The 11,750-nt window shown below is 36.6% G+C and overlaps 1 protein-coding gene across 1 annotated transcript; it reads right to left on the bottom strand.

The window, feature by feature from the left end:
- Positions 1-185: 185 nt before the first annotated feature.
- Positions 186-11,521, bottom strand: ex (FERM domain containing expanded). Its single transcript, XM_013322817.1, has 4 exons — positions 11,271-11,521; positions 5,024-5,278; positions 4,873-4,952; positions 186-4,758 (listed from the first exon to the last, which is right to left on the bottom strand). Exons 2-4 carry the CDS (start codon positions 5,247-5,249, stop codon positions 1,261-1,263), a joined length of 3,804 nt encoding a protein of 1,267 aa, XP_013178271.1. The 5' UTR covers positions 5,250-5,278; positions 11,271-11,521; the 3' UTR covers positions 186-1,260.
- Positions 11,522-11,750: the final 229 nt, after the last annotated feature.

Here is an 11,750-nt window from a genome sequence, read left to right as displayed (position 1 = left end):
TAGTATTAGCCTTGTTTTGTTTATTGTAATTTTAGATTCTTTTTACTATTTTTTTATTTTATCATTAATATTGACTATAACATTATCAAAGATATATTTTTCAGTATTTTAAAATATTAAGGTTTTACCTGTAGCTCTTTCGATCTCTAAGACCAAAGATAAAAAGTTACCATAGAAACAAAAAATCATGCTTTATACTAAAGATTTTTATTATACATTTGTACACGTAGAAAATATAATGTACTTATTATAATAGTGTTGTGGTATATATACATGACTGTAGTCAATAAATAGTTGAAAATTATTACATTACTATTATTTTTACGACTAAACATCCGATTTTACATTAATATGTTCATCATACCTTCATATCTCTGGTTTATATAAAACTATTGATATATAACCTACAGATGGAGTGTTTTATACAAGTTTGACGTCTAATTGAAAGTCGATTTGCCAAATTTAATTTTGTATTATAATTGACAACACTGAGGGAAATTACCGCACTAAAAGGCAATCTCTTTTCTTTTAACGTGTGCTCCAGATCTATAGATTATATATCTATGTATGTTCATTGAGTATTACTATTATTATTATTACAACGAAAATTCGCTATTTAATAGAGAATTTAAAATGAACAAATTTTAATAAATAATTTGTAAAACAGTTCAACAAAGCTTCCAGCATTTACAAAAGTTGCATTTTAACAGAAACTGCAAAATAAAGTTTTGACTCTAGTTTAAATTTTCTTCAAGAAATTTTATATGTGTTCATATTTACTTGCGTTTAAACATATTTTTACGAATTAGTAAATCCGATAACGAAACATACGTCTTCAAATAAAATATTATACAAAAATAGAAAACTTTCAATAGAAATATGGCATGTATTGAGATTGGTCAAAAATATATTGAGCTATTGGAATGTCTTAATGTTTATTATAATAGAGTTTATTTAGGGTGACGTAAAAATACTTTCATGGTAATAAAAAAATAAGTGTATATTTTGGTTCCTAATTATACATACACATCAAAATATCTTTCTTTACATTTGATTCATACAACTTGTACTAATGAAAGATATAATCATCATTAAATCGAATTTCGTAATAAACAAATGATTTTAAAATATTAGTTAATGTTTAAAACGAAAATTCGAGTCAGCGTAAATATCTAACTAATCTCAGTCTTTTAGGTTATGATGTGTATATGAGGCTCATAGCACTGGAAGGATTCACAAGAAATAAGTTGGAATTTAATGTCACATATTAGGCTGAATTTTTTTGCTTTTAACGGCGACATTCGGATGCATTACGTATGTATTAGATAATGCTCTAGGTGTATGAGTTTCAGCACCGGGCAATGCTGGAAGTTTGTCAGTTGGATTACGCATTACAATTTTCTTCTGAGTTCCCGGTACGGGGACGGGTCTTCTAGTGTTTATTTCTTGTTTATTCTTAAGATCTACGGTATCGGTGGTGTGTTGAACGGGCTTGGCACTTTTAAGTTCACTTTCACAGTCACTACCTGTTTGTTTAACCAACTTTGGAGCACCAAAAGCTTTCGTTTGCTTTAACAACGAACGATCGTTGCATAACGCTGCTATTAACGGCAAATCTAAGTTCTTGCTTTTTTCCCTAAGTGTTTTTATATCTAAATCACAATTAGAATCTCTACTTTTAACGACTTTAACATCGCTATTAACATTAACATTAAAATTCGGAATTTTTGCTTCTCTCAGTTGCGTGGGCAACTTCTTCTTGTATTCGTACGGTGGAGGCGGCGGTGGAGGCATGCGTCTCAGTTTCACGGGTGGTGGATCCTTGACACTCAAAATGTTTTCTTGAGATTTAGTTCTGGAAAAAGTAGCGATATCTGGAATAGTCGGCGGTAAGGGCGGCCTCTCGAAATTTATAGAATGGGAACTGAGCGACGTCCTGCTGGTCATCGAGTACCAACTAGTCCGCACACCCGGTGTTTGGATGTATGAATCGGATAGATTTTGTATCGATCCATAGGTGGACGAGGCAGATAGAGAAGTCGATAGATATGGTGTACTACGATACTGAATGTTACTTTTATGGATATTTGATAATCGGGATTCTGTAAATTTATGATCAAGGTAGTTTTGTTGGGATACTGCAGGATCCTGAAGTGGGTAGTAAACGTAATCTACGTCACTGTACAGTTGTTGATGAAAGACTGGATTTAGCGGCGGAGGTGGTGGCGGCAAGCGTGCAGCGGGCGGCGGCGGAGGTAGGCGAGAGTGTCTGGGCGGCGGCGGGGGCGGGGGGAGTTTCATCATTGCTACAAACACGTTTGAATCTACTCCGTGCAGTGGTATTTCCCGCGATGGTGACAGACTATTGGTTATTCCTTGTGCTAACTTCGACCTTTCTGCTCTACGACTAGAAGCTTGATGTCTTTTCGATTTCTGAAATCTGTGTTCTAAGACCATAGGGCTAGCAAATGTCCGTTCGCTAGAAGTATTCACTTCACCTGCCTCCGCTTTTAGAATTGTTATCATCGGTTTAGAAGTCACAACTCTAGCTGCCACTTCTTCTTTGTCGCTTTTTTGTTTTCTAGTTACACCAGTTGTTCCAGGATAAGCTGGTGGAGGCTTAGTGTCTGTATTGAGAGACGAAAGGGTTTTGTGATTATATTCATAAGGTGGCGGCGGTTTTTCCGGAAAAGTTGGTGGGACTGGCAAGCTTCCATCGATTTCTAAAATATTTGGTAGGGACAGATTATGAGACTTACGGCTATCGATTCTCGTCGGTGGCGTTGGAGGTCTATCGAAAAATGCATTATTAAGGTAGTTGTCATCTGAGGGAGCTGTATCTTCGTGTCCTTGAAGGTAACTATCACCAGAAAACGGTAAGGGCAATCTAACATAGTCCGACACCGAATCAAATGTGTCACTTACGGATTGATTTTTTGGGTACACACCTCGCCCTACTATCAGATCGCTTAACTCACTTGCACTTAGTAAATTACGTTTATTATCCGTCGGGTCACTACCATCACCATGAAAAGAAATGGCACTAACATTAGAATTTGCACGTTCTCGATAAAGACTGTCTTTGTCAACATGGTCTTGATTGCAAAACGCGTTGACACCGTCGACACAATCAGCATTTGATAACGAAGCTTGAAGGCGCAGAGTACTAGACGTCATCATGTTTCTCTCAGATTTATTTTTTAAGATGGAAGAAACACTATCGAAATCAGCAAGATCATTTTCTTTCGGTGTCTTATAACTGTCGTAATGTGAACTTCCGTATTCAGTTCTACAGTCTTCAGACATTGTGTACGTTTTCGATCTTGTTGTGAGTTCGGAGCTACCCATAGTGTAAACCCCACTGGTTTCACTAGAGGCAGCAATTGTTGCAGGTTGGCCTAAACCGTCATATAGAGCTGACGCTGTATCTTGACTGTACTCTACGTCAATTCCTTCTGTACTGTTGTCACTAATCATTGAATTCTGAGCTGTATGATTAAAACTTAGTTCCAAGCTGCTTCCATTGGATGCTCTGCTTAGGGTGCTAAGACCCGCTCGATTCATAATAACCGTGCTGCAAGAGGACGAACATTGGGACCCGGGACATTTAATCTTTCCAGAAACAGGGCTGTCTAATAAAGTTTCATTGGGGCTTTGATCATTCAATGAATTATTTTCATCTTGGCAAGTGGAGTTTGGTCTTTCTACCGTAACTTCATTGTTAAAAGAACTCTCCCCTTCGTCTTTTTTTTTCACGCGCATTTTAGCCTTCTGTAATTGTAAAGATGATGTTTTCTTTAAAGGTTGATTATCTTGCGGCATGTGTCGTATAAGGTATGAATTTGAGCAGTCTAATAAGTGAGCAAACGCTAAACTCTCCGTTGAAGGTGCTGGGGGCGAGTCGATCATAATTTCTAACTCGTCCTCCGATTGGACTCTGTCGCTGACAATTCCCGATGTTGTGTTTGAGCTAGTCGAAGATATTAAAGATATCCTTTGTTCACTTTTGTTCTGACAAAACTGGAAATTGAGCGTTTTGGAATATCCGTAACAAATTTTACGTTCTTCTTCTTCGCGCCTCAAAATCTCATTGAGTTTTGAAGAAATCTTCATCGAGAATTGGTGAGTCTCTTTGCATAGTGCAAACAAATATTTACATTTTTCTTCGCTTGAAGAATACAGTGTAATTTTTCCTAGTTCAGTGCGAATTTCAAATTTCTTTCTATCGAAACTTAATTTTCCTATTGAGCTCCAAATGAAATTCGATACTGGTCCACTATCAGGTAATATTTTTATTCCTTTCGCAGTAACTAAAAGCCAGACTGTCCCTGGTTCTGATTCTGTTTTCGTTTGTTTTAAACGATACCTGTGAGAGTTTATTGTATCTGAAAGTAGGCATATTTCGCGTATAAATCTGGTCTCTGCGTCTGCTTTAGACAAACCTTTGTGTTCTTGATGACAACCACGTACAGCTGCATTTACCCAATCCCCATTAAGCGAAGAAGGTGCATAGTCTTCCAATTTGAAATAATCCCGGTCATCATATGCTTCAGCATCTCCATATTTCGCTTGTAGAGCTAGCCCAATAAGTAACAGCACAACCTCGGCTGGCAATCCATCTCTTGTTCGTAAATTGTGTAGCAATTGTAAAAAATATAAATGTCGGCCGCCTTCATCGGGCAACAAAAGTGGACTTTCTACGTGAAACTGTACGACTAGGTGGAGCTCAAGCAATGGTTTTCCATTTGCATCCAAGCCCTGTAAATAATAAACAGAGAAACATTTAATTTAAATATAGGATTTGGCACTACTGTAAACATGTAGAATTGTTAATATTTAAGTATAAAAATATTACAAGTAGAAATAACTTACATGTGTATGAGATGATCTCCAACTCTTTGGTGCATATTTTGATAGTTTGCTTTCCACATCAACAAACAGATACTCGCCATCTGAAAGTGAAGTTTATTAGTACGCGATTCGAGAAAAATCTTATAAGAATTTACCTCAAAAAGTAATTTACTTTGCATGATTGCTAATCCAAAGAGTTCGGTGTCGGTCATGCCCTGTAGCTGTGCATGAGAATCGGCCAGCGTTTTGAGTTGTTTGACTCTTGCTTTGGCCTCGACGACGAAGTGCAGCGGCTGCGGGTGTGCGGGCGTGCGCAGGGCCAGCAGGCGCGCGCCGGCCGCGAGCGCGCGCTCTCCGCCCTCCCCGAGCGGCCCGCGAACCGAACACAGAGCGCGCATGTCGCATCTCGAGACAACTGTTACTCGCTCTGGAAACAACAAAATAACTTCCTTAACATCAACGCTAGTTGACTTAAAATCAAAACTAGACCTAAAACGGGAAAGTCAACTTGTACGAATGTTTATCCAAACGTGGAAGATCTGTCATTGTAAGTAAGAAGACGTGCTATTTTTAAAAATCACAATTTGTGTATGAAGTAATGAAGTATATTTTATGGCACTCGCAACTATTAGTAAAAATGCTTACGATTTATGTGAACATCACTCCTTAATTTGTATATTTGATTGATTGATTGATTGATATTAAATATCATATAAGGAAATTAAATTCACGAAAGAAATAACCTGAGCAAAAACAGTTTCGGATATTGTATTTAAAATGTACATTTGCAGTTCTAATGCCGAAGGGGATGTACCGCCACCATCTGTGCATTCCAATCTTTTTTTTTATAAATTTTGCTTTCTGCTACCTGCTTCAACGCAAACTTTGTTTAAAACAAAGTTGTTCGGGTTTTATAGTACAATAGACTTTTGACCTAAAAGTTTGTTTTACATGGCACTTTTATTTTTCAAGTGACTTTTATATTATTATTTAAAATACAGTTAAAATTTATGTGAGATGCGAACTCCAGCAGAAATAACATATTTTAAATTTTTTATTTTAAATGTGATTTTTTAGAACTTAATTTCTTTTCACGAAATATTTTAGTAAATATAGGCAAGTGTCTAGGTTGATTGTTAAATATGATGTAAACAAAATTTAGGAATGTTTTACGTACAAACCCATGTTTGCTACATCGTAAATAAAACTGGATAAAACTAAAATGTAATTTTGAGTTATAAGACTGGTTATAACTATTAACATAGAAAAATCAAAGTAGGGCAACAGTCTAATACATTTATTTCGTCATCATTGATAGAATTACGGTTATAGAGAAATTAAGAAACAAATAAAAAGCTTTGGGTATGTTAAGAGGAGAGATTTGTAGGTGACAAGGAGATATTTGAATGTGAAGAGATAATTCATATTATTCTGTGTGTCCGGGAAAGACACCGAAGTACCTCAGATTACTTGGGCGAAAATGGCAATTGCACCGTACGTATTGGACAAAGTTGAAAAGATTTAAAAAATCTTGTCATGGTTTGACTGGATTTTTACGAACCTGGATGAAATTTAAAATATATATTTACTGTCTGGAATAACCTATAAACTATCTTGCACCCAGACAAAATGTAAGGATCCCGTGGGATGGATTAATTTCAGTATTTAATATTTTTTTTCTATTTCCTGTTACATTGTTTTCGTATATAAAATTAAGATGTGTGTTTTCTTAAAATGCGTACGTGGACTTTATGTACATTTTGTATATAAACATGATACTTGGAATGTAGCACCACAAGCTTCTTTAAAAAAAAAACTAGATGCGAATAAATTTCATCGCATCCGGTACCTCAGCGGCTCTTTGGCTCTTGATAGCTATAAGAACAAGTTTTTTGTTTTAGTAAATGCGCGATAGTCTGTGATGGCGGTGAGGCGCGGCGGGTGGGGGCAACCGGTCGCGGAGTGCGGGCGGCGGGAACGGGCCGCGGGGAGGGGGGCGCTACGTAAGCGCGGTAGCCGCGGACGGCGACGCGTGGAATGCGGACGACCTTCAGATGCCGAGCCCCCTCCCCCTTTACCTCCACCCCGCCCCCCGCCGCGCAGACCGCATCTTGCGTCCTCGCATACCGATGGTCGTCGTTGCCTCCACTTTTCGACATCTTGCCAACACTTTTGACACTTGCGCATTGTTATGACGATAATGGAATCTCGAGGAATGCCGTCGTCTATGGGCTGTGCGGCCCTGGAAATTTATGTAAATACGTTTGTTTTTTTTTGGTTGTAAATTGCCGGTGTGGACCTTGTTTAACCGGTCTTTTCGACGCCTCGCTAAAGTTGGCATCTTGATAAAAATAATAAGACGAGAGTAAGATGATAATTTGAATAAAATTCATGTAATGTGAAATAAAATTCACAATTAATCGTTGTCAAACATTAAGTTGACCTTTTTTGGAGAAAAAGATTTACCAAAATGTATTCAAGCAAGTTCATGATACAAACAAATATTAGTTTTATCTAAACAACTAGACCTAGAACAAATTGTTTGGCACGTTTTTCCCGTACATCAGTTTTATAAAAATTCAAGAGCAACAAATAAAAAAAAATATTTAAGCCAATTCCTTCTGCAATCAATTAATTTTTAAGTTTATAGTTAATGTTTTAATTTGGTTTTACTACTTTGTCCTATTAGCCAAATCTTATCATTTGATACCCATGTCGAGGGGTTGTTAAAAAATATGCCATCAGCCATTTTGTAATGACAGCTATTTTATATTTACAATGACAATGAATATGAAAAATTGTATTGACATCAGGACTAAAGGTGTGTGCTAAATTTAAAAAAAAATCAGAAAACTACGGCAAAAGGTATACATACAAATTAAGTATTGTCGTTTATTGGTTTTAGATTGCAATTTAAGGTTAAACTAAGCTAAAGCTTCACACGAGTTACCAACTTTTGTTATTAATATTATTCATAACAGTAGTTGAACAAGTTGTAGTCTTTCATAAACCATACAGCCATAGATGTCCTACCTCTAGATTGATATATTTCATATAAGTTTGACGTATTATCGGCTCGTCTAGATAATAATAAGTTTATGCATACCACCTGAACATACATATTATCTCTCGTATAAAACAGGTATACCCCCAGATAACGCAGAGATTTCCCACTTTATATTTCTAGACTGTCAAATTTATAATGATTTGCACAGACTATAATTAGTTTTACGTACCTTGCACTTTATATCAATTGCGTTTAATTATTATAAAAATAATTCAACTTAATTTTATTGAAATCTTGTTATTCATATAACAATTTCGACAGAAGCATCTCTTTTAAAAGATATTAAACTAGTAAAAGCGCGTTACACAAGAATATTCCTAAACGCGGAACACATCTAGTTTTATATGGCAGTATACTTATAGATGGTTTCATACAAGTTTGATGTTTAATTTTTCGAAATGTCATAATTTGCGTAAGGCAAATGTATACCAGTATAACGAAATTTTTTCCCAAATTCGGAAAAATGCATAATAAACTATTTTATGGAATGCTAATTAATGTTTTTATATTTATCTAAAAGAAATAAAAACTCACAACCATTTTTAACAAACAAAATACTGTGTTTTGTTTGAAGGATATATATGCTTACTTCTCGGTTATTCATGATCATGACGTGTCCGACGTAGCCTAGATATGCCTAAGACAATAATATTATCTTCGTTGCTCTCATTGTTTGTTATTTTCATTATCATGTTCTTCATTGTCTTTGAATGAGTACATCACTAAACAGTTTGTGTTTCCACATCAAATGAACATCAAAATGAAATATCGGCACGAGCTGTAAGGGCAATGGGATGAGGTTACAGTTTTGTCACAGAAACTAAGTCCGACAAAACAAGATACGATACAATGATAAGGTAATTTGTGGCTTCGTTTCAGAGCTTGGGATCAAAGCAAACATTGACGGGTATTGGAAGAGTATTGGGAATAAGAACAAAACATTGATGTTTTCTAGTAGTAGTACGTGGATTTCTCTTTAGAAGCGATAAGCTCTTTAGAAGAAATGCTGAATAACTTGATCCTCCTTGATATTCATCTTGATCAAGCCTGCCTGTAGCATGCACCGGATGAGTTCAAGGTAGGACAAGAGTTACTTTGTATCAAATAAAAACTTTTACATGGTTAAGAAAATTTTAAAAATTTGTCAACTTTTCTCAGTGACGACAATTATTCTATTTGTATAGAGTACAAATGTTTTCAAGTTAAGAAATTGACAAGTAAACATTGGTTTCTGCGACCAAAATCTCTGTATAAAACGTGATCCCGCTCATTATCTTTGATAAAACAGAGATGTTCTAATCCCCCTGGTAAATGACGTAGTTATCCTAATAGCGGGAACACAACGATACAAAGTGGCCAGAGATTAAATTGGCTGTGGTAATATAGTTTTGTAACAACGAGGCTATCGTAGATAAAATAAGAAGGTTAAATTAAAACACAATAATGTTTACTAGTCATCCCACCGAGTTCAAAACTATTCTAAGGTACGGGTCTTTCGATTACGATTACGACATTCATATATCTATAGTTTCTTTTGACATTGGAAGATAAGAAATTCTATAATCCAATAACAAATTGGTATGTGGCGAGTATTAATCCCAGAACCTGTATATTACAAGTCTAGCGTAACTAAACTAGTAACCTACTCATTAAAAAATTGATGTAAAATTGTCTCTTAACACAATATCTATTAGGTACATTACAAAATTACATTGTTATTAATTACAATTACATTGATATTAATTTTTATGCTAGCTGACGTCTACCTCTTGTCATTCGTGAGTTTTATTTATACAGTATGCTATCAATGGAATGCGGTCGCGCCGGTACCTAGCCTGTTTGTGAGCTAATGAATCATTTAATTTATCAATCACTGAAGCAATTTGAACGTGCGGTTAGCTAGCTTCACGCAAATCGGTTTTCCGTTGCATTTATTAAATTTTATACAATTAAAAACGTAAAACGCATATGTACACAAGCTATATGTGAGTTCGTAGCGATAAAACACTGGTAAAATATACAGAATAATATTAATTAATAATTGGGAAATGTTGAAATTAATTTTGTAAAAAAATGTTGGTATTACAAAACACGCGATGTTCATCACCATTACAAGTTTAATTTTTTAACACGCAGTTCGGTAATAATAACTTCAAGGTAAGTACAGATCTCATACAACTGGTAAAACATGTTTACTTTCTTCTTAGTAAATTTTGTTTTGGCTAGATATATGTATAATATGACTCACATAAGTATATTCGTAAAAATTAAAAACTGGTCAAGGGTAACTGGTAATTTTATGCTGTTTTATCAGTGCTTATAAGTTTATTATATTAGCAACATGCTATGTAAATATTATGAGTTTTACTGAAAAAATGTTTGATAAAATCATGGAATAGTCAATATTCATCTTTTATAGTTTATACTACACATCATATCAACGTAATTTTAAACGGGTTTTTATGGTTCAAATACCCTATGGTATATTCCTCTATATTCAACACAATGTGAGTAATTTTGTGCCTTGTATGTTATTTAGTATGTTGTTTAAACTTTAAACGCGCACTAGGTAGGAAATCTACTAGGCAACTAAATATTTCAGGAGTTGAATATATAGGTATCTACCTAACATTTCCATAGAACGTGATTGTCTTCAAACCACAGCTCATCTGAAACTATCATATTCCGGTGTAGCATTTCTTTGTAGGAAATTATTATTTGATTAAATGCTTTGCAAAGTTTCATGTAATTTAGAATGTCTAGATATCATCTTCAAGCCCTGGTATGATAAAATGTCAGGGGATACGAAACTGGCTTATAAACTTTGTTTAATGTTTGAAACATTATCATTTTTAAGTAAATAAATTATAAAGAACAATTTACCAACGTTTTAAAGATGACATTTTCTAGTCTAGTAGAACTTGTACAAAACATAATATAAATGACATGTCATTGGAGGTGAGTTGGGACATATATAATGTACCTATACCTATGTAGTATGTATAATTATACTGTAATAGCAGTTCCAAGTTCTTTACGCCTTTCGACGCAAGTTTTCCTAGATATGGGACCATTGTAGCGGGTAGACCAATACGAAAATGATCATTATATACGCTAGTACTTGCACTATGTGCCGGTTTGTCAGTCACCAATGTCTTGGCTCTCGGCCCTTGGTTAGCTCAGCAGCAGTGTTGGTGTAAAGGACGCGCGGGCGCAGGGTCAGCGGCCGCGGAGTGGACGGCGCGGGCGCGCGGAATTCGAGCTATGTGTATGAAATGAAAGTGGCCGCATCGTGAAAGCGCGCGCTTCCACGGCGGCCGTCTACAGCGTATCGTAGAACCACTTCACTCACCATCAATAAACAAATCCAATGGCAATTGCTATAACACAATAAACTGGCGTCACGAATACGCATAAGCACTGCACTGCACACTATATTTGCGATCTCGTAAGCACGATACGTCGCGCGGCGCAAATGCGCATACTCTGCGAGCGCTTAGAACCGACTAAGTGAAGCGACAAGCAAGCGAACCGAGGCGAGGAGTGCGCGTGGGTCGGCGAAGGCACGAAGGCACGCGCGGGGCGCGCCGACTGCGGCTCCGTGGAATGCGGCAAGATAGTGGCGCGGGCGCGGGTACCGGCCGCGGCTGTAGGCTGCGCTCGGAGTGGGGCCTCGCGGGCGAGGCGCTGCGCCGCGCCTCTCCTCGCGCCTCACGCCGGCTGCGCGACTTCGCGGCGTCTTGGATGGAATGCGAGCGTTAAAATTAATATAATGTACTTCAAAACACTCCGCCTCCCAATACCGAGTACAGCTAAGTACATACATATATGC

The sequence above is a fragment of the Papilio xuthus genome, unplaced genomic scaffold (genome assembly GCF_000836235.2).
Source record: "Papilio xuthus unplaced genomic scaffold, Pxut_1.1 DF828952.1, whole genome shotgun sequence".
Classification (NCBI taxonomy): Eukaryota; Metazoa; Arthropoda; class Insecta; order Lepidoptera; family Papilionidae; genus Papilio; species Papilio xuthus.
The sequence above is the reverse complement of the archived record's forward strand: the minus strand, read 5'-3'. Positions and strand labels throughout refer to the sequence as shown.